Here is a 23713-nt window from a genome sequence, read left to right on the forward strand (position 1 = left end):
AGAGGGAAAAGAGATATAACATGTTTTAGGAGATTTTACAGTCTTGTAAGAGAGAAAATGCTTGTAAAGGAGATCTTATCCTTGACTTTTGGATCGTGCCAATATTGTTTTCTGTAAGACAAGATATGGTTTCATGTCAGCAAAAGGAATTGGTGGACACTGTTAAGAAAAGCATTTACAATCAACGTGACAGTTTGCTTTACTTGCTAGGATACTCATAAACATCCCTCTCTCTTTTTGTTCTTCCACAGATATCACTATTATGGAATTGGCATTAAAGAAAGCAGTGCATACTACCACTCTGTGTATTCTGGGAAAGGCTTAACCAGGTACTGACTTCTGAGATTTAGGCCAAGAAAGTTTCATTTTAGCCTTTGAAAGTTTCATTTTAGCCTTTGAAAGTTTCATTTTAGCCTTCCCTTAGGAAGGTATTTGTAGGATGCTGGATTTTATTGATACCAGAACTACTATTGCTGCATATCTCAATATCTGTCATACCCAGATTTCAATATCAGTTTGCTCCTTAAAATAAACATTGATTTTGTGTTGAGAGGTTGCTCTGGATCTTTTGCCAGTGTCTTCCAGTGTGGCCCCGCTGCAGTCAGTGTAGAGTTGCACCAACTTGTAATAGCAAAGGATCTCTTCAGGTTCATGTGAGGCAGCAAAACACCATTTCCAGAACACTTGTCTCATTTTGTTTGCTTGTGTAGCACCCTCTGAGTTCTTTCCCCAGGACAGCTTCTCATTATGAAACATCTGGAGAATGGTGTGAAGCTGGCACCTGTGGGCAGGAGGGAGGGGTCAATGTGGATTAATATTTACAGGTCCTTTGACTGGCTAATATCAGTTTAAACCTAACCCAGGAAGCTCTAATTATATTTATTTAAGGGACAGCTAACAGGATCAATATGTTACGATAGCTGCCTGTTGGTTTGCCAAAGATTAATAGTTCATAAAACAAATGTCTCTGTTCACATATGGCTTGAATGATGACTTTCATTGTCTGTGGGACTATACCTTTGTGAGTGAGGACTCTGAGAAAGGAAAGGAGTAAATGAGTTTATAAGCACACAGAGAAAATTCAGCTTCTGGCAGGTTTAGATTATATCCAAAGAGAATTTCTCCAAACAATAGGACAAGTGTAGAAATTGGAGGTAATGTTGCCAATTATGCATAAAAGGAGGGTTCCCTCCTCTGCAAGGCTTAAGGTATAATAGACTGGAATATGTAATTTCCTTGCCCACTGTTTATCCAGAGCTGCAGAGGTGTTGCTGGTACACAGTGGGCCCTCAGCTTTATGTCAGCCACTTCTATTTTTCATGTAAAGCTCTATCCTTGTGCAGTCTAGCAGCAGTGAATGCAAGTAAAGTGGAACTTCTGCAAAGTTGCCCACAGTTGGGTTTCTGATGGTGTATAGTCACATATAGATGGCATAGGTACTCTCCCAAATCTTCAGTATTCACTAGATTGACTAGTTAGAAGCCTTTTCTTTGTTAGGACTTGACCTCTCATGTATGAGATGCTGAATTGTCAGGGTCTAGCAGTCAGAATGCCTCCCTAGCTGATTTAGGGCAGAAGCTTTAATGCTCATTTTACACTGTCCATCACTGTAGTTGGATTCAGCTGTGTCAAGAGTACGACACAGCAGGCTGGGATTAAGAAGCTTCTGAGTATGGAAAGAGTTAAGCAATGTAGGGCTTCGAGATTTAGAGTGAATCTCCCTGTCTGCTGCACATAATGATCCATCATAAAACCTGCCCTTTGCTTGGTGTCTGTTCTGGTAGGTGAGCTATAAAAGTGGTTCCTGCTGGGGTCAGAAACAGGAAGGAAGAATACCTGTGTTGATAGTGGTTATCAGATCATGCTGCACCCTTGCACAAGCATAGGAGTACGGAGGCCTTTACCACAAGGCTTGCATGCTAGCAGACAGCTTGTCAGAGGAATGGAATGGGGAAGGGGCCTGTTTGGTTGCTTAAATCTTGAATGTCTAATTCAAACCTGATTATATCCTTCAGTGCTTGAGCAATGATCTGAATCCTCACATTTTAGAAGACATGAGAAGGTTTCTTAACATGCAAGCTGCTGAAAGAAGTTGAGAAAAAAGTGTGCCTTCACTTAGCAAAATGATCATATTTCCCTCAATCTCATTAGAACTGCTCTGTTTTGTAGATCTGTAATCAATGTGTGGGTGTATACAAGCTGTAAAATGCTCTGCTCATGAAAAAATAATTCAATATGTTTGTTTCTCAAAGGTTCTCTGGGAGCAAGTTAAAGAATGAGGTAAGTGCTGTAACCTGTTTCCTGTCCAGATATTGTGTGATCTGTGGTTTCCTTCACATCCATTGCTTTCAAAATTACATTTGTCACTGCATTTCTTCTTCCTCCTCTTCTTCTTTGTCTTCCTCCTCCTCTTCTTTCTCGTCCTTCTCCTCCTTCTTCTCCTTCTCCTTCTCCTTCTCATTCTCATTATCCTTCTCCTTCTCCTTCTTCTTCTTCTTGTTCTTCTTCCCCTTCTTCTTCTTCCCCTTCTTCTTCTTCCTCTTCTTCATCTTCTTCTTCTTTCTCTTCATCTTCCTCTTCTTCATCCTCATGAAGCTGAGTATTTAGCTGCTCCTAAATATTCAAAGAAAAATAAGATTGGAAGACACCTTCTGGGGTTATTGTAGCGATCCAATTCCCCACAAACACAGCTTCATAACAGAGACTGTTAAGCAAAGGATCAAACTCCAAGCTTAATTCTTTTTGCATCCATTAGTTTTGCAGGAGTGCTTTTACAAACTCTCATTTATCTGGCTGGAATTCTCTACCTCCTGGATTCTACACCTCATGTTCAGGAGTGTCTTTAATTTTTTTGCTCTTTGTGACATCTTCCTGTGATGTCTTTTTGCTGCTTTTGCTTGCAAGACAGAACAAAGAGCAGAGTTTACTCACTTCTAATCAGCCTTACAGCCTTTAACTCTTCTTGTTTCAATTTGAATGTCTCTATAGCAAAAAAAAAAAAAAAAGGAAGACTGCAATTTTCTCTTGTAAATATCTCTTCTGATGAAACCTAGAGCTGTGTTTGGGTTTGGTTTGGTTTTGCACCAGTAGGCTCGTTTTTCATTACTGCTATAGTCACTGTCCTTCTGGCTGTAAAAAAATATGGACTCTTTTCCATTAAGGCTTAAGGATTGCTCCCAGGAGCCTTTTTTCTTTTGTCTCTGAGTTTCTACTGGCATGGAATAACCTGCACACACATTACCCAAATTCTGAACCCACAAAACAACATAGGCACATTTCAGCCCCGTTGCCACAGAGAAAAGTCCCTACTAGGCAGCAGCTTTTGGAGCATGACTAGGAATTGTCTGGGACAATGCTAATTGGCATGGGCCAAAGGAATGCCAGGGGCCAAGCTGGACAATACTCTTAAGAATTCCTGACACCATTTAATTTACTAGACTAAACACAACCTCTGTGATCAACTGATAAACTGCAAGTCTTTCTCATTTCTCATTTCCAGATAAGCAACTCCTAGCTGATAGCAAAAGTTCTCATTGGTCCCTGAAAGTGGAGCTTTGCTCTATTGATTTTCATCCACTTTATTGTCATTATCTCCAGAACTTTGTATGTGACCTCTTAATCTTCCTCTTTATTGATGATTTTATTGGCTCATGTCAGCCAATTTATTCTATGAAACGTTCAATGAGTTCAGCCCCGAGGCTGATCTTTGAGAATCTTCAATCTGTTTTCAGCCCAGCAGTTTCCCTGTCAACAAAACTTGTTAGCATTTCAGCTGGAGCCAGCTTCTAAACCATCTGACATTTTGGTACTGATCCCCAGTTTCAGCAGTGTAACCAATTGTTTCCCATGGTGGCATCATGTCACGTATTTGAGTGAGGTTCAGACAGATTAGATCTGCTGCATTTTCCCTCTTCAGATAGTCAGCTATCTTATCACAAAGGGATAGTCTTGTGCTGTGGGATATCCCCAGCCTATTCAAGGATCCATGAATGCTGCCAGAGCAGTCATTCTTTCAGAGTTTGGGGTTAGAATCATAGAATGGTTTAGGTTGGAAGGGACCTCAAAGATCATCTAGTTCCAGCCCCTCGCCATAGACAGGGACACTTCCCACTAGAAGAGGTCGCTCAAGGGATGGAAAATGTCTCTTTGCCTTGGCATAGATGAATGCATGTTTACTTCCATCTTTGGTGTGGTATTCCCAGGCTGTTTGGGAATTGACAGTCCCAGTAACCTATCTTGTTTCTGTCCCAAAGTTCAACACTTTTCTCTTCCCAGAAAAGGAATCAGAGAAGTCTGGAACACCTCTGCTGAGGATAGGCTGAGGGAGCTGGGATTGTTCAGCCTAGAGAAGACTCCAGGGGGATCTTAGAGCTGCCTTCTAAGACCTGAAGGGATCTTGCAGGAAGGCTGGAGAGGGACTTTTGATGTGGGTGTCTAGCAACAGGACAAGAGGGAATGGTTTTAAGCTGAGTTTAGAATGAATCTTAGGAAGAAAACTTTCAGTACAAGGACAGTGAGACTCTGGAATAGGCTACCCAGGAAGGTTGTGGATGCCTCCTCCCTGGGGGTGTGTGTGTGGGGGGGTGTTCAAGGCCAGGTTGGATGAGGCCTCGAGCAGCTGAGCCTAGTTGAAAGGCATCCCTATCCCTGATGGCAAGGTTGGAGTAGATGATTTCTGAGGTCCATTCCAATCTCAGCCACTGCATGAAATAAGTTCTACGAAATCAGTCATGAATTCTTGGTTGTTTACCTCTGTGTTGTCTGAAAATTATCCAGGCAGCTCTTAAAGGAACAAAACACCTTTCATGGTGAAAACTCCATTTTACCAATCTCAGCATCCTGAAAATTTGGCCTCATACTTTCCATTAAAGTGAACAAGTGATATCCTTCACCCATTTGCCTGAGAAGACATGCAATTAGCTGTTCCAGAAAGATTTACAATGATTGCATAAGGTGTAATTCTCAGTGGGAACATAAAGACATTGAAAAGATGTTAAAACCCTGATTGTCTAAATATACTGAGCAAATGGCATTTGAATGAACACTTATTGAGTGCCAGGGACACTGTTTACTTCTGGTATGTTTTATCACATTTTCTAGTATTCTCTCTGTAAGGGGAGATATCAGCAAATTCTTTTATCTAAACCAGTTAGTGCACCATTAGAGACTGCATGGTTAATTAGGCAGATAATATTACTGTCATTATCTTAATGTTAAATGGCCATTAGAAACAGATGGCATTAAATTGAAAGGGCAAGTGGCAGTGGGTTAAAATATTAAGCCTAGAACCGAGACATAGTCACATAAATCCATTAGCAAGGTAAAAAACAATATTGCAGATTATCTTCCCTTAAACCTCCCACCACCATCACTGCTTTCTTTTAAATGAACTAATCACTTTTAATCAGAGCTTTTAATATATTCCACGGGTAATTGCATAATAAAATCATTAAGATTACTCCTGTTATTAAAAAAAGACAAACCTCCTGATACTAATAGACAATTAGAGCAGTACAAAAAGTATTGACAGGAAGAAGTGCTTAATGTTTCTAAATTTCTGCAACGTCTCTGGCTTAGAGCTCTGCATGTGTTTGAGTAGTAGATAGCACAGGCAAAGTGTGTTTGCATAATGTATGCCTTTGTTCCCTGCTGTCTCTTTTGGCAGACCTGTAAAAACAGGGAGGCATATATATATGGTGACCAAGTCAGTTCTGGTTATAGTGCTTTGAATTCAGACTTTGAGAGGATTTCACTTGAAACTGACTCCACGAGGCAACATTTGCAGGAAAATCCTCCCCTTCCCATGCTTTTAGGCTGAATGTTACTCTGCAAAGCCACTGTTCCCACTTCTGGGAAGTCTGATTGTATGCAAAGGGGTAGGAAAAGGCCACTGCTCAAATGCCTTGTGCTTGGTCATAAATTCCATCCAGGGCTACAAAGGGAATCTGCATGGAAGCAATGATCTGCTCAATGCTCTGTCTGCTTGCTTGACGTAAGGACTGGTTGGGTTAAAATGGAACAACAGATTTCAGCCAAATCATCTCCTCTAGCTTTGAATGCAGTCCTGTGACCGTGAGTACAGTTCAGTCAGTAAGGACAGAATCATAGCACAGATTTTATTGCTTCTCTTCAGGATAAGAGTTTCATCCTAATGATACCATGCCCAAGCTTAATGAGGGTAATGTGATGTGTGTTATAAATATATGCATAGTAACACTGTGTCACTGCAGAATGTTACTGCTCAGCTTTACTGAGAAGTAGACTAAACCAGGTTTTGTGAGAGTTGTTAGAAGTCTAAACAAGGGTTGATTTACCCATTTATTGCTTCATGATCATTACCCATCCATACAAGGCTGCTTGTTGATTTATCCTTCAGTGTCCTTGCTCTGAAGGCTAGGATCTAGCATCCAAGATCTTTTCACAGGCTGTGACTAGTACAAGATGTGTCATTTCAGATGTCCCAAGCCAAAGAGGCATGAGAGATGGACTCTCAGGAGTTGAAAGAAATACTCAGATCAGCAGAATTTAGTGTAATTCAGGAGGGATTTATTTTGTGTTCAGGTCAGCATTGACCATATCTCAACCAAGTAACTTGGAGAACTCTGCACAACTGGGAGTATCATTCTTGCTGAGATATGAAACTTCTTGTCTGGTCAGCCACACAGAAAGCTATGTAGGTGTGCTCTTGAAGTCCAGAAAGCCAACCCAGTCCTGGGTTGTGGCCAGCAGGTCAAAGGAAGTCATCCTCCCCCTCCACTCTGCACTGCTGAGACCCCACCTGGAGTGCTGTGTCCAGGTCTGTTACAAGAGGGATATGGATGTGCTGGAAGGTGTCCAGAGAAGTGCCACAAGGATGAACAGAGGGCAGAGCTGCTCTGCTGTGAGGAGAGACTGAGGGAGTTGGGGCTGTTAAGTCTGGAGAGGTGAAGGCTCCAAGGTGACCTTATTGTGACCTTTCAGTATCTGAAGAGGGCCTACAAGAAAGCTGGGGAGGGACTTTTTAGGATGCCAGATAGTGATAGGACTGGGGGGAATGGAACAAAGATAGAAATGGGTAGACTCAGGCTGAACGTTAGGAAGAAGTTCTTCAGGGTGAGGGTGGTGAGAGCCTGGAACAAGTTGCCCAGAGAAGTGACTGAAAACTCATCCCTGGAGGTGTTTAAGGCCAGGCTGGATGAGGTTCTAGACAGATTGATGTAGTGTGAGGTGTCCCTGCCCATGGCAGCGGGGGTTGAGACTAGGTGATCCTTGTGATCCCTTCCAACCCTGACTGATTCTATGATTCTACAACAATAAATGCTTGGTTTAGAAGTGTCCATAGACCCTACATGACATCACATCTATAGCATCATAAAATATTATCAAACTTTACAATAAATTACCATAGTAAACCAGCAGAAATCACTGCTGCTGTGCTATGGGAGGAGGGAAAGCACAAGAGACTACATCTCTAGCACCCCAAGTCTCTGCACTAGAAAGATGCCTATCAAATAAATCTTATGGCCTCTGTGAGGACATCACAGTCCATACTGTAGAGTACTTTAGTTCTTAGACATAGATTGAATCCAATGCTTGTAGAATTCCATGAATGGCATGTGTCTGAAAAGCTGCATCACTCAGAAAACTCTATTGTGGTGTTTAAAATGAGGCATATTTTTAATGGCCTTCCTGAGCTGGAATGCAGATCTGGATAAGCATCAATACTTTGGAAGGATTAGCTGAATGTAAATATTCTGGGATGCTGAGAGACTGCTGAGATTAGGCACAATTTTAGCAGGAATTGTTGATTCAGTTTACTCTGTGTTTAGCTGTTTTGATGTTTCTTGTTTTTCCCTTCCATTACAGGGCGGCTTCACTCGTAAATACTCTCTGAGTTCCAAAACTGGAACTCTTCTCCCAGAGTTTCCAAGTGCTCAACATCTTTTGCTTCAAGGCTGCATTTCTAAAGACAAGGTAAAACTTGAGCTGCTTCTGACTACTTACAGTTCAAAAATTGCCACAGAATGTTTCTTCGTATCTTAGCCTTTGAGGTATTGACATGAAAGAGCCAGAAATGTCCATAATCAAACAGAGGTGACTGATTTATAGAGGGGGCAAACCTTTACTAACACCAATTAACTGGCTTTCCACTGGAAAGGTGGTTGAATTATTTACCTATTAACTGACCTAGTATTTTACAAACTGATGGTATGTAAGACAGAGAGAGCAAAACAAATAACTGGGAGTTGTATTCATTCCAAATGACTTCACATTTAAGGGGAATTTTGTTCTGCTTAGATCAGAACAGCTACTTCACAGCAAATAATTTATTTTACTCTCTCATTAATTGCTTGAAAAGAGATTGTGAAATTCATAGTTAGTTTGGGTTTGGGGTTTTTAAAGAATAAAACCTTACATCTCCAATCAAAACTCAGCATTACTTATCCTAAGGGCAGCTGTTCAGTTAGAAGCATTGCTGGCACGTGTTTTATGTCTTTTACTCCCTGCCTGCGTGTTAGATCTGTGTTGTTTCTGCTCACATGTCAGGCTGCTACCTCTCTGAACTGTGCTAGAAACTTCTTTTGATACACACTGTGAACTCCTCCAGTGTAGCCTTTAGTACAAGTCATAATGGTGGCTGTCTTGAGATCCATTGCTTTAAAGCCTTTTATTTCATGAGCCCTTCCTCTCAAGTTTGTTCTGTGAAAGTAGTGCAGCCCAGGTTTCCTCTTTTGAGGAGGTAAATAAAAGGAGCCATCTGTACAGAGACCTTAGCTGGGAGTCTTACAGTCCCTAAAGAAAGTCCAAGATCTGGTGTACTCTGCAGTGAGCATCACCTGCTGCTAGTCTCTTACATTCACAGCATTCTCATAACATTGACATCTGAGGAGCTCCTGAGGTTCCTTGCAGACCCAACACAGCAGTGTAAGCAAAACTGAATTTTACTGCTCCAGCTAGGAAGGAAAAGATGAAGGTCATTTTATTTCAATGTTTGGGTCAGCAGCAGCACACAATCACTCTGATGTTGGAACCCAGTGGGAAGGCACAGTCACTGTCTGCGGACAGGCTCATGGAGTTATGAGGAAATTGTGGGAAGACAGATGAACTTCTGTGGGTCCCAGGGAGGTGGTGGAGCTGCCATCCCTGGAGGTGTTCAAGAAAAGCCTGGATGAGGCACTTAGTGCCATGGTCTGGTTGATTGGCTAGGGCTGGGTGCTAGGTTGGACTGGATGAGCTTGGATGTCTCTTCCAACCTGCTTGATTCTATGATTCTCTCCTTTTCCTTCCTGCTCTTTCCGTATTCCTTGTTCTCTTATTTTCTGATTTTATTCCTTACTGTCCTTTCTCCCTTCAGTTCAGCTGGCAAAGGGTTATTGAACCTAAGGTCCAATCCTCTATTAAAGAGAGCCAGTGCATAAAGTTTGACTCCTGCAGTAAACTCCTAAGAAATTGCATGCAACTGACATCTGCAGAGAGTCCAGAAATGCAGCAATCTGCACTGCAATAGGTTGATAATTGCAAAAGCTTCTGTTTCTGCAGCTCACCCAAACTGTAAGCTTCCATCAGCTCCTTCCAAAAAAAAAATGTTGCTGTGCACATTCTTGAATCTGACCCTTTCCCACTGTTTTCCAAGATAAATAGTTGTAGGAGCAGCTCTGAAAGTCAGCAAAGTCCATTTTCAAAGACACCTGTGTGCTGAACCTAGGGAAATAAGGTGGTAGCAAGTTGATTGGAAAGCTGATCCTGCCAGAGAAGTCCACAAGCTGTGACAAGCTCTCTTTGGTTTGGGACCATAAGAATGGTTTTGTTAGCATTTTTCTTTCCTTGAAATACTTTACAGGTTTCTTACTGTTTGTTTATTTTTTTTCCCCCTTATTTTTTGTCTAATTTGCTTTGATTAGGTGTGAGTTTGGTTTTTTTTTGGGTTGCTTGGAGTGAGTTTGTTTCTTTGTATGAGTTTGGGTTTTGTTGGGGTTGGGTTTGGTTGTTGGTTTTCTTTGTCTGTGTGGTTTGGTTTAGGTTTTTTAATTCATTTGCTACAAATTCAAAGAATTGCTGCCATTTTTTAAAACCAAAATCATTTAATGCCTCTGCAGAGTTGTTAAAACAAGGGGACACTCCACTCAAATCAGCCTGATGAGATGAAAGGGAGGTGTGCTTTTGAAAGTTCAGTTCCTTTAAGGCAGTGATTAAACTTTGACCAAATGACTGGCAGCTATTTTCTCATTTGTCCAACTGGATGATGTTTCAGAACACTCATAGACGCCTATAGTAGCCTAATGATTAACCTGCACTACTCTTTAGGATTAATCTCACCCTCAGAAAGGTGAATTTGCTTTACCATCTGACTGGCTAATCTAGCTCTTGCCTTACTTTGATATATGCATTTTCACAGTGCCTACAGTTTCAGATGCTGCATTTCTGATGAGAGCATTGAGACTTGAAGAGGTTAAGAACTAGAGATGAGTGATCTCATCATCACCTCTGGATATGCCTACTTGTAGTAATACAGTTTATGCTCTATATTTAAATATTAGCTACAGAAAGCAGAAGCCTAAATCACTGTAACAGTAAATGAGAGAGCTAAGAAACTCTGTTTAACCTTTCTTTCTTCCAAAACAGGTAGATACTCTTATCATGATGTACAAAACACACTGTCAATGTGTCCTTGACAATGCAATTAATGGGAACTTTGAAGAGGTAAGGTTGTTTGAACACACATTCTTGGTGTATATGCACAGAGAGTCAAGAAAGAATGACTTATGTCCATTCATCTGGTTCCTACTCATTTAGATTGAGCATTTCTTACTACATTTTTGGCAAGGAATGCCTGACCATCTTCTTCCCCTGCTTGAAAATCCCATCATCGTTGACATCTTCTGTGTGTGTGACTCAATACTGTATAAGGTAAGTTAAGTATTTAGTTTCATGGACAATCTTAACCACAACACAGCTTTTGCTTGTGTGAAACCAGCATAAAAGTGAGAATAACAGGATGCCACGACTACTTTCTGCCTGCTGCCTGGGTAAATCAGCAATAATTCCACAGATGTTAAGCACCTAAAACTGAGTCATGTAGGGCTGGACTCCAGTCTCAGCTCAGCTGCGCACTTGATGTGTGACTACAGGCAGCACACTGGTGGTGAAATCCTGACCTGCTTGCTTGAATGTAGCTGAAAGGAATGCCTGTGTGCACTTCACTGACAAGGCTAAATTAAGCCTGGATGAAAACTGAAGCCTTGCTTTTGCTTAGAGGATTGTTGCCGTTACTACCAGCAAGGAGAGCCTGTGGCAGATCAGCAAGGTGATTCTGCATGTGAATTTGTTACTCACAGGTTATGCCAGGCCATGACTTCATGTTACAATGCTGGAAGAATACTGGGTTAAGGTATTCCTGTCAGCTACACCTCATGTCATATGAGAAATGATGAGAGAAGTCTAGGTACAGGACTATGTGGAGGATAGGTTCAATGGCTTTATTCTGTGTAAGTTTCCTGCCCTTATCACTTTGCTAGCTAAATGTACACTAGAGGCACGACTGAATGACTGAATGAATAAGTGGCCAGTGGGAGCTTGATACCATTTTCTGTTACCTTTTTGAAGGTCCTTACAGATGTGCTCATCCCTGCAACGATGCAAGAAATGCCAGAAAGGTAGGGATTTGACAATGGCAATGCTCCACCCAGTTTGGCAGGCATATTCCAGACATATTCTCTGTCCTAGAGAAATTTTCTCCTGGTAGTCATGCTCATGTTTAGAACAGCAGTATACAGATGGCAAAATACCATCAGCTCTGAGGACAGCCATGGGACAGCCTTAAAATACTACACAGATATGAAATAGCAATGTCTCATTTGAGTGGCTTATTGGATACTCTGAGACAGGTTTCTTCTACACTAAAGCTCTAGAAGATCAAAAATAGGTCAAAAGAAGATCAAAGAAACAGGATGTGATGTGTTGTTTAAGGAAAAATAACTGTTAGCTTTCTTCAGAATACTTTGAAGATTTATGTCCATAGTATCAAAGTGTTTTGTCACTTGGATTGGGCTGCCCAGGGAGGTGGTGGAGTCGCTGTCCCTGGAGGTGTTCTAGAAAAGACTGGATGAGGCACTTAATGCCATGGTCTGCTTGATTGGTTGGGGCTGGGTGCTAGGTTGGACTGGATGATCATGGAGGCCTTCTTCCAACTTGGTTGATTCTATGATTCTATGATTCAACAAGACATTAATAAGAGGATCATTAAAAGTTACCTCTGAGTCTTCTCATTTTTCCTTTTCCTTGAAGGAAAAATCTTGTTTAGGAGTTCATTGTCTGACTGAGTCCTTAGCTTCTGATATCTCTAATGGTTCCTGGATTTCTGATTGCTTGTTTTTAAAGCCAGTGGTTTTCAACCTACTTTGCTTGACAGATGGCTTACAGTGTTTCCCAGAGGAGGTCCAGATCAATAGATAGTCGATTTTAGCCTTCTGATGATTGCTCATTCCCTCTTTTGGTGACACCTGAAGAGTAATTCACACATGTGTGATGATAATCTGTTAATAATAGATAGAAATACAATTAAACTAATGCAAGACAATTTTAATTGGTATTTCTCTAAAACTTTTTTTTCCCCTATAGTTTGCTGGCAGATATAAGGAATTTTGCCAAAAACTGGGAACAGTGGGTGGTGTCCTCTTTGGAGAATCTACCAGAAAGCCTGGCAGACAAGAAACTGCCAATTGCACGAAGATTTGTTTCCTCTCTGAAGCGACAGACATCATTCCTACACCTTGCACAGGTAAAAAGAGTAAGGCTACAAGCTCAAAAGGTTGTCTGGTCAGGTTCCCTGCCTGGTGAATGTGGGGAAGGCTGTGGGTGTAGTCTACCGGGACTGCAGCACAGCCTGTGACACTACCTGCCTCAACAAGCTCCTGGCACAGCTGGCAGCTTGTGGCTTGGATGAATTCACTCTGAAATGGGTCAAGAACTGGCTGGAGGGTTGGGCCCAGAGAGTGGTGGTGAATGGTGCCACATCCAGTTGGCAGCTGGCACTAGTGGTGTGCCCCAGGGATCAGTGCTGGGCACAGACCTGTTCAATATCTTTTGATAATCTGGACCAAGAGATTGACTCCAGCATCAGTAAGTTTGCAGATGACACCAAGCTAGGAGCAAGAGTGGATCTGTTGGAGGGTAGGAGAGCCCTGCAGAGGGACCTTGCCAGGCTGGATGGGTGGGCAGAGGCCAGTGGGATGAGATTGAACAAAGCCAAGTGCAGGGTTCTACACTTTGGCCACAACAATCCCAAGCAGCACTACAGGCTGAGGACAGAGTGGCTGAGAGCAGCCAGGCAGAGAGGATCTGGGGTGCTGGTAGATAGTAGCTGAACACGAGCCAGCAGTGTGCCCAGGTGGCCAGGAGAGCCAATGGCATCCTGGCCTGGATCAGGAGCAGTGTGGGCAGCAGGACAAGGGAGGTTATGCTACCCCTGAACTCAGCACTGCTCAGGCCACACCTTGAGTGCTGTGTCCTGTTCTGGGCCTCTCAAATCAAGAGAAATGTTGAGATAGTGGAACATGTCCAGAGAAGGGTGATGAAGCTGGTGAGGGGTGGATTAGTTACTGCTGAGCAGTGCTGACACAGTCAGGGCCTTTTCTGCTCCCCACATCACTTTGCAAGCAGCTGGGAGAGGACACAGCTGGAACAGCTGACCCCAGCTGACCAAAGGGATATATTCTCCCAAGTGATGTCATGCTCTGCAACAAAACCCACAAGTTTTTTTCTGCTTTTACACTTCCAATTCTCTCCCTCATCCCATGGGAGCTGAGGAGTGACTGTCTGGTGCTCACTTGCCAGCTGGGGTTCACAGGATCACACAGGATATTAGGGGTTGGAAGGGACCCAAGGAGATCATCGAGTCCAATGCCCCTGCCAGAGCAGTACCACACAACCTAGCACAGATCACACAGGAACTCATCCAGACAGGCCTTGAAGGTCTCCAGAGAAGGAGACCCCACAACCTCTCTGGGCAGCCTGTGCCAGTGCTCTGTGACCCTTACAGTAAAGAAGTTCCCCCTTGTGTTGAGATGGGACCTCCTTTACATGTTGAAGCATGAGAGGGGCTCAGCATTTTGCCTTGCCTTCCCTTACAGATTGCTCGGCCAGCTCTTTTTGATCAGCACGTGGTGAACTCCATGGTGTCAGATATTGAGAAGGTTGATTTGAATAGTATTGGCTCTCAGGCACTCCTTGCAGTCTCAGGAAGCACAGACTCTGATGGGGAGGTCTACAGTGAATGTAAGTTGGTGATGCTACCTTTGTGACATTATGTTTGCCACATTAGAGATAAAGCTTTACTACTACACTCAGTAGTAGAAAGGCTGAATCTTTAAAAGAATGGAAAACAGCAGATTTTAATTTCATTTCATTTCATTCTAAATCTTAATGGTCTTAAAATGTGTAGCATTGTAATGCCTGAGGAATTAAAATCTGTATGTGATGGATGTGTCTGCTTGCTTTGCTAGGGAATTGCTTATTTCTTCACTGCTCTAATTCTTTGCTTTTCCTTTCCATGCTACAATATTGTCATATGGCTGGTGAGTGGCTTTTTCTCATGTTCAGAGCAGTGTGCTATGATATGTTCTCCTTTTTACATGGTAGATGACTCTATTACAGTGTTCCAAGAACTGAAGGACCTCCTAAAGAAGAATGCCACTGTGGAATCATTTATTGAATGGTTGGATACTGTGGTTGAGCAAAGGGTTATCAAGGTACCTTTCAAATGTTCTGCTTGGCTCGAAGCCAAATCCTATTCCCCTTACTTCTTACACAGTCCCTTACTTATGCAGTCACATTGGTTTCCCATATTGGATTCTCATATCTGCTCCTGTCTTTCTGTTGCAAGAGAGGAATTCTTCATTTAGTGTGAAAGATTCCAGTGCTGTCAGCTCGAATTATTCATGCTGAGTGCTATCTACAACTACCTGAAGGGAGGCTGTAGCCAGGTGGGGGTCAGTCTCTTCTGCCAGGCAACCAGCAACAGGCCAAGGGGACACAGTCTCAAGTAGTGCCAGGGGAAGTCTAGGCTGGATGTTAGGAGGAAGTTGTTGGCAGAGAGAGTGATTGGCATTGGAATGGGCTGCCCAGGGAGGTGGTGGAGTCACCATCCCTGGAGGTGTTCAAAACAAGCCTGGCTGGGGCACTTAGTGCCATGGTCTGGCTGATTGGACAGGGCTGTGTGATTGATTGGACCTGATGGATTCTGCGATTCCATGACTCTATTTTATATGCATGTAGTTATGCAGGAGTGATTACACTAGAGCTCAGAACAGAATAAAGTCCTGTGTTATAGCTCAATTAAGAGGTAACTGCAAGATCTGTGACTGTTAACAGCAGAATAAACTGTTGCCCATTGCTTAGAGCAGCTGAACACTGATCTGATCAGCCAGTGTTCTATCTGGAAATGAGATACCTTACCCATCACTTTAGGGAGTATCTGGATATGAATGGATGCAAGAGGAGGAGACACTGCAGTTAGCTTTGACTGGCTTGCAGAAGAGTGGCTCTGCTACTTCTTGAATAACTTTGGTCATGCCATTTTTCTTCACCTGATTTTGCAAATTTCAATGCAGACAGCAATTTCTTTCCTTTTAAAGTGTATCAAGTTTCTTAACATTCACTGTACTGCTCTTGGGCAGCATAATGAGGAGTTTTGGATGATTCAGGGCAGTAGAGTCAAAGCAAGACCTCGTATGCACTTACCTAGTCACACCACTCTCACTGAAGCTGAGCAATCACAACTTAATGATTGCAGTCTAACACTGAATCTATGGTTTCAGAAGGCAATTTCTGCTAAACAGGTCAGGTAGAAAAGGTGAAGCTCTCTCTACTCAGCATCCACTGTGCAATACTGTATTATTAGTTAACAGATATGGTTCCTAGCTTTGTTTCCCTGTAGTTAGGAGTAAGAAATACCAACAAGTCCTGATATGAGGCTAGGTCAACTAAGCACGAGCTAATCATTTACAGAACATGGAATCCTTCCATTGCTGTCTGCCTTCTGGTCATGCTGAAGTGTGGTGACTGTCAAACACATGTAACAGCTCCTTTCTGCTTGTTGTTTGAGAAAGCATCAGGGCATATGTTACCACATGAGCAAATCACTGCTGGCAGCTTTAAAACTCTCAATGTTACAATAGTAGATATATCATTTTGTAAGAGAAAGTTTTGCCTGTATTATAGAGACTGCAGTAAATTACAAAGACTAATTTCTTATCCCTGTTCATGTGGAATAAAATTGTGCCAGAGAGGGAGGATTTTCTTTCTTTCTGCCCTTGTACACTTGCATATCTGCAGAAAAAAATGGTACATTTAATACTAGAATATGAGGTAATTGATATGACTTCAGGGCATAGCAAAGCCCAAGCAGTAGGCTTCATCAGTTCTGCTCTGATTGCACTGAAAAGAGTGAATGATGTTGCTCTTTATCACTTCAGGACACACATTAAGAAGATTGTGACCCTATTGCTATCTACAACTACCTGAAGGGAGGTTGTAGCCAGGTGGGGTTGGTCTCTTCTGCCAGGCAACCAGCAACAGAACAAGGGGACACAGGCTCAAGTTGTGCTGGGGGAGGTACAGGCTGGCTATTAGGAGGAAGTTGTTGTCAGAGAGAGTGATTGGCATTGGAATGGGCTGCCCAGGGAGGTGGTGGAGTCGCCATCCCTGGAAGTGATCAAGAAAAGCCTGGATGAGGCACTTAGTGCCATGGTCCAGTTGATTAGCTAGGCCTGGGTGCTAGGTTGGACTGGATGATCTTGGATGACTCTTCTAACCTTGTTGATTCTATGATTCTGTGATTCTATGATTCTGTGAACTAGTAAAGAGTCAGAGAATTACAGAAGCATGAATCAGAAGGAAAATGAAGAAAAGCTGCAACTTCCAACCTGGTTGATCCTATGATTCTAAGACAGTTTTGAATCAGATAACTTGATCCTTGGGTCAAAGACACCTTGAACTCTCAAGCATATTCCATTCTTCTCTACTCTCTGCAGAATGCAGGGTGGCATTTTAAACAGCATTTCTCTATCCTCTTTCAGGCAAGCAAGCAAAATGGAAGGTCACTAAAGAAGAGGGCTCAAGACTTCCTTCTCAAATGGAGCTTTTTTGGTGCTCGAGTGATGCACAACCTAACTCTAAACAACGCGTCAAGTTTTGGTACCTGGGCTCTGTAAAAGCACTCATGTTTTGCACCTATCTGCCAGCACCTAGCAGCTTTCCACCATTTCCTGTGCAGAGAAATGTGTCCCTGTCTAGAGACCTTTGATCAAAGCCACAAATGCTGTGTGACATGTCTTGGAAAGTAAAATATCACACTAAACATAAGCAATATTTTGGTGGTGCCCAAATGCTCTGTAACATGTCTTGCAAACTAAAATACCACACTAAACATTAGCAGTATTTTGGTAGTGGCCTGGGTCAAAAGCTCACTCTTAAAAGCTATTTTGGTTTGCTGTTGGATACTGCTTTGTCATTTGGGAGTTAGAAGCTGCCTTTGTTTTGCTATAGCTGTGGCAGTGTAATTACATATCTCAGTACAGGAGACAAGATTGGAATCGTTCATTTTACCTATGGATCAGTGTGATACAAAATTCCTGCTGCATAGAAGTTCTTGTGTGTGCTATGTTTTCATAAAAGCAAAAGGAACCTGGCAGCTCACCACTCATTTAATTCTGGGATCAGCAGACAATCAATTCAGCAGTGTTTGTGGCTCTCAAAAGATGACACTCACATGTCCATCATTGGATATTTTTGTGGAGTCTTACAACCTTTTGTAAAATAAAAGTTGTTAGAGAAAGTTAAAGTCTGGTACATGAATTCCTAACTTTATTTGTGAGGACATTGTTGTCTAAAATTCAGAGGGTGTTTGAAATGGCTGTAGGTAGAGATGTGTTTTTAATGTGATATATCCTTGAAACAAGGTCTTGACTTCACCAGTTATTGTCTGGTTATTTAGCACAAGACAAACAGACATTGAGCAGAGGCATTCTAGCAGCCTTTGGCCTTATCTAGCTTCACTGTGTGCCCTCTTCAAGTATAAAGCATGTCTCACTTTCATCAGTATTTTTCTTTGATGTAATTAGTGGCCAAATAGCCTACAGGACAGTAAACAAATGAGCTAGGTGGGCCAGTGCAAAGAGAGATTAGAGCTAGAAGTTAGGCACTATATCTTGTTGGTCTTGCCAGGTCATTTAAAGTCCACAATTATTTGTTTGTTTCACTTGCTTCTTGTAGAGTGGTGAGAGATGGTCACAAAGATAACTCAGCTACTCTCTCTCCTTCTTCTCCAAAAGGTTCTTTTCATTTGATCCGCATGCTACTAGATGAGTACATCCTGCTTGCCATGGAGACACAGTTCAACAATGACAAAGAACAAGAACTCCAGAACCTCCTGGACAAATACATGAAGAATTTAGGTAACTAGAGCTTAGTTCTGTGGAAAGCACTCCTATAGTTTTTAAACATTGACTTCATTGTTTGACTATAAACAGAAGCAGGCTTACTGTCATCTCCTGAAGGTGTAAGTTATATGCAGTGCCGTTAAATTCATTGGAAAAGCTTGTGACCACTCATTCCATCTCTGTACCATAGAGTCAACCAGGTTGGAAGAGACTTCCAAGATCATCCAATCACACAGAATCACAGAATTAACCAGGTTGGAAAAGATCTTTAGGATCATTGAGTCCAACCTATCACCTAATCCTTCTAATTAACTAAACCTATCACCCAGCCCTATCCAATCCACTAGACCATGGCACTGTTCACTCAATAACATTTTGTGGGAATAGGAATGCACTTATGCCTGACATGATCTGGGATGCAGGAAACTCTTCCAGGTACATCTGAAGTGCCAGAAACTGAGATGTGAAAAGCAGCCCAAGTAGCAGAAAGGGCACCAATTCCTAATCCAATTATTGTGCCACACCTTGAATTAAGAATGTGTTAACTGGTACCAAAATGCAAATAACTCTGCAAAGTTGGAGCACATATTGGGAGCCCTGTTTAGCATCTGGTTGAAATATTGCTATGTGGAAGAGAAAGTTAATATAAAGCAGTATCCTTCATATTTTCCATCTATGATCTTCAAGGTTAGACAGTTTGAAGCTGTATGCTTCAGGTCTTTCACTTTAAAATGAATGAAGATTGATTTGGATCAAATTCTGGTCCGAGTTAATCAGTAAGAGTGATTAACCAGGGAGGTGGTGGAGTTGCCATCCCTGGAGGTGTTCAAAAAAAGACTGGATGAGACACTTAGTGCCATGATCTAGTTGATTGGATGGGGCTAGGTGATAGGTTGGACTGGATGATTCTGGAGGTCTCTTCCAACCTGGTTGATTCTATGATGCTTAAATCCCTATTGGTAACTTCAGAATGAAGCATCATAAGCCTGATTTACTCAGTGCTATTTGCATGTCTTTACTGTTGTCATTTACTTCAAGGGGATAAATCTGATTTATACCTTTACTATGATGACTTCAGTGAGGAGCTGATACTCTGTGATGTAGATCTCTAGTCAGGGAATGTGACACAAACAGTTCCTCTGGCAAGATTAAGACTAGAGCAGTGTTTGTATTCATTTGCTACAGGCAAAATATGGAGACCTTAGACCATTTGAATACAAGCAACCAAAAATCTGAACAAATCAAGCAGCTCATATCTTGTCTATAGAGTAGTGGTGAATGCCTGTGCTGTAAGCATACTGAACAGCCACCAAGGGTTTTCACTTACTCTTCCAGATGCAAGCAAAGCCACCTTTACTGCATCCCCAAGCTCCTGCTTCCTAGCAAATCGTAACAAAGCTGCTCTGCCCAATGACACTTCAGTCAAGAATGAGTGTCTAGCAGAGCAAACCTACGTGTCCTTGTCATCTAGTCAGCCCAGCAACATACCTTCTGGTCTGAACCCCTTCACCACAGGTGACAATGAGAATATGCAGCTGGCAGGTATGTGTCTGTTCTTCCAGTTTCTCCTTCTCTTCTTAGTCTTTCACTGCACAGTTACACTCTGCTGTAGGAGGAGCAATGTCCCAATGCATCTATAAAGACCTCTGGTAAATAACACATCACAGATGGCACAATTGTAGAGCCCTGCCAGTAACAGATCCTCTTGGAGCAATGGTCTATCTGTTGGCTTGGTATGATTCTTGTGAGGATAGGAAGAAGAGTAACCTGGAACAAAAAGTGGCTTGTAACTGTTGGAATTCCTTACTGAATGTGGCAGCCTCTAAGTGGGAGAATGAAATTGGGAAGCTTTATAGCCTGAACCTGTGGATGCTGAATACCTGAAGCCTATGGGAAGGCTGTAGAGATACTCATCATAAGAGTGTCTAGCAATAGGATGAGAGGGAATGGTTTTAAGCTGAGGTAGAGTAGGGTTAGATTGGATCTTAGGAAGAAGTTCTTCGGTACAAGGGTAGTGAGACTCTGGAATAAGCTGCCCAGGGAAGTTATGGATGCCTCCTTCCTGGGCAGTGTGTTCATGGCCAGGTTGGATGAGGCCTTGAGTAACCAAGTCTACTTGAGAAGCATCCCTGCCCATGGCAGGGTGGTTGGCATAGATGATTTCTAAGATCCCTTTCAACCTAAGCCATTCTATGATTAGAATGTATAGATGGGGTCCACTGCATGTCCTTTGTAAAGGCTTCACATGGTAATATACACTCCACTGGAGGGTTAGTGCCTTAACAGGCTCTCTCTTCAGCAGTACTGCAGTATAGCACTAATCATGGCTAATGCTTGTTTATTCCAGGTCAGATGGAGCTGTCTCAGAGCACTGGTCACCTGATTACTCCACCCATTTCACCAGCCATGGTCAGCAGAGGAAGTGTTATCAACCAGGGGCCAATGGCTGTGAGACCTCCAAGTGTAGGTCCAGTGTTATCCACACATTCACAGTGCTCTTCCTACTCAGAACCCCTTTATCAGACTTTGTCACAAACTAATCAGAATTACTATGGAAACAACTCCAATTACCAGGCTGTGTTCAGAACTCAGACCCATTCCACTTCAGGAGTTTACCATCACAGAGCAGAGCACAGCCGATTCACTGCCTTGAGTGAACAGCAGTTCTCTAGAGACTACTTCAGCAACAGTTGTGCTGTGTCTCCATACAATGCCAGATCCCCTTCCAGCTATGTCCCCTCATCCATGTCTCAGGATACACACAATATGCAGTTTCTGAATGCTGGGAGTTTCAATTTCTTGAGCAACTCAGTGTCTACGTGCCCAGGAGCAGCATATCCTGCTAATGCTTCCAACGGTATTAAGATATATTTTGTTTTTCCCTTCTGTTGCTCTTTCCTTGCTGGAGTAAACTACTTTATCTCTGCTTCTCTGCTGCTTTTCAGCTCTTATTTATACCTCCCTGTTTTCCACTATTTCGATGATACCCAGAGATTGTAAAGCAGCTTAACAAGCTACTTAAGGATTTGTTGTTCTCTGGTACATCCTCAGCTGACCTCAAGCACATCTGCTGCACCTATGCTAATCTTCCTTTGGCATCATCACCACGTGTTGCACAAAGGAAACAAACCCAGGATGCTTTTGTGCTTTAACAATCTCTTGAAAAGCCCCCAAAACACCTACTGTGAAGTAGGGCAGGCATAAGACAACTTACCTCCAGGCTTGGCATCATGGACCAGTCTAGTCGTAAGGTGAAATGAAGTACAAAATTGTGTAGTCAGCAGTAGTTTGAGACTTTTGCCCTAATATTTCTTATACTTAAAATGTAAAGTTACTGCCACAGTCTGCTTAAGAGATACAGTCAGCAAAACCACCTCTCCTGCAGGGAAGAGCCATGTTGCTTTGATATGGGTTTGTACATGCAGTAGAGATGTATGGCCATGCAGATTTCTCTTCTGGCCACAGACTGCAGGCTACTCTTTAATTCTTACCTATGAATAGAAGGATGGTTCTGTACTTGAAGGCATGACTGAACTCTTGAGATCTTTTCCCTCCTTTGTTGCCATTCCTCTTTTAGGTCAATCAATGTGTATGTTACTACTGTTACTAGGGTGTATGTGCATATGAATAATCTTACTCTCAAGGGACTCAGCTGGTAACAGTTCCTTTGTGTCCCAGATTATCACAGGCTTCTACTCTACCTTTTGTTTTCAACAGTAGTTTCACTCTGCTTTTATCCAATCCCACAAACAGGATATTATGGAAACAGTATCAGTTATCCAGAATCTCACAGGCTTGGAACTATGGTGGATCAGCACGTTTCTGTCATCAGCAGCGTCAGCAGCATTCGCTCCTTGCCGTCGTACAGTGAGATGCACGACCCACTGAATCTCTTGGATGACAGTGGCAGAAAACAAACAGCCTCATACTACACAGAGTCCTCACCTTCGATTGTCTGTCGGACTCCTATGAGTAAGTGCAGCCAGCAACTGAGGAAGAGCTGTGAGCTTTCTGGCATTCTGATAAGTGCTGGGTGTTAAAATGTACAACACAAACCCTATGAGGAGAGGCTGAGGGAGCTGGGGTTGTTTTGCCTAGAGAAGAGGAGGCTCAGGGGTGACCTCATTGCTGTCTACAACTACCTGAAGGGACACTATAGCCAGGTAGGGGTGGCCTCTTCTCCCAGGCAACCAGCAATAGATCAAGGGGACACAGTCTCAAGTTGTGCTGGGGAAAGTATAGGCTGGATGTTAGGAGGAAGTTCTTCACAGAGAGAGTGATTGGCATTGGAATGGGCTGCCCAGGGAGGTGGTGGAGGCACCATCCCTGGAGGTCTTCAAGAAAAGACTGGATGGGGCACTTAGTGCCATGGTCTGGTTGACTGGGTGGGGCTGGGGGATAGCTTGGTCTGGATGATCTTGGAGGTCTCTTCCAACCTGGTTGATTCTACGATTCTGTGAAATAGCTCCGTACCCAAGCTATATCTTAAACTGTGCTTCCCCCCAAATAGCAGGACAGTGGACTTAAAGATGATCCATGAAGAGTGGAATGACTGGCCTGAATGGCAGGAAAATCCATCTTAGGAAACACTTTGAAACTTTTAAGTGAGCTAATCACTGCCTAGGCTCTTCTAAGGGCACTTAAGAATCCTCACTCTCAGACAGATCTGGAGGTGTAGATATACATACTTCCTGTGCTATGGCCCCTTCCTGGCCTGTGTCTTAGGCAAAGTTCCTACTGACAGTAATTTCAGGTGAAATTACCTAACCCCAAAGTGTTTGTCTTGGTATATCCATAAAACAAATGGCAGCTGAGTTAGGTTTCACATTTCAAAAAGGGTTAAATAGAAGAGATAAAGTAGGACACCATTTGTTTCTTCAGAAGATTACCTCTTCCCACTATTTACCTGTTAACCTTGCACCGAAGATGAGACTTGCGTTGCCTCCTTAAGAATCTGCAATTATTCAGTGCTCAGTTTTTAAAAGGATACTAATAATGGGGGGGAAAGAAGCAACTGTGCCCATCAAGTATCTTCTGTATTCCATGCTGCTATGTGTCAGGTGGTGATGGCAGTGGTACCACCAGTGAATATGGATCCGAATGGTACAAGATAAAGGCAAGCAGAGAGTGCAGAAGCAGCTCTGCACCATTTTCACAGAGTGGTTCATATCCTAGCAGTAAACTTCAGGCCCAGAGCTGGATATTTGGCAGAGTTCACTTGCACATGGACTTCGGCTTATACTCCCTGCTGGAGTGAGGAGCCATTGAAGAAAAGCTGTACAAGTGTAGGTAAACTG

General features: G+C 42.7%; 1 protein-coding gene across 1 annotated transcript in view; it reads left to right on the forward strand.

Moving 5' to 3' along the window:
• The window catches only part of RFX6 (regulatory factor X6), a 35664-nt gene that overhangs the window by 10991 nt on the left and 960 nt on the right, over positions 1-23713 (forward strand). The window contains exons 5-18 of the mRNA XM_064170149.1: positions 252-329; positions 2253-2280; positions 7846-7953; positions 10603-10680; positions 10774-10887; positions 11584-11633; positions 12598-12757; positions 14109-14253; positions 14617-14726; positions 17055-17172; positions 18309-18431; positions 19752-19958; positions 20764-21273; positions 22170-22388. Coding sequence (XP_064026219.1) covers positions 252-329; positions 2253-2280; positions 7846-7953; positions 10603-10680; positions 10774-10887; positions 11584-11633; positions 12598-12757; positions 14109-14253; positions 14617-14726; positions 17055-17172; positions 18309-18431; positions 19752-19958; positions 20764-21273; positions 22170-22388 — 2048 coding nt within the window. The remainder of the gene's footprint in view (positions 1-251; positions 330-2252; positions 2281-7845; positions 7954-10602; positions 10681-10773; positions 10888-11583; positions 11634-12597; positions 12758-14108; positions 14254-14616; positions 14727-17054; positions 17173-18308; positions 18432-19751; positions 19959-20763; positions 21274-22169; positions 22389-23713) is intronic.

This window comes from Pogoniulus pusillus, chromosome 33 (assembly GCF_015220805.1).
Source record: "Pogoniulus pusillus isolate bPogPus1 chromosome 33, bPogPus1.pri, whole genome shotgun sequence".
Lineage (NCBI taxonomy): Eukaryota > Metazoa > Chordata > Aves > Piciformes > Lybiidae > Pogoniulus > Pogoniulus pusillus.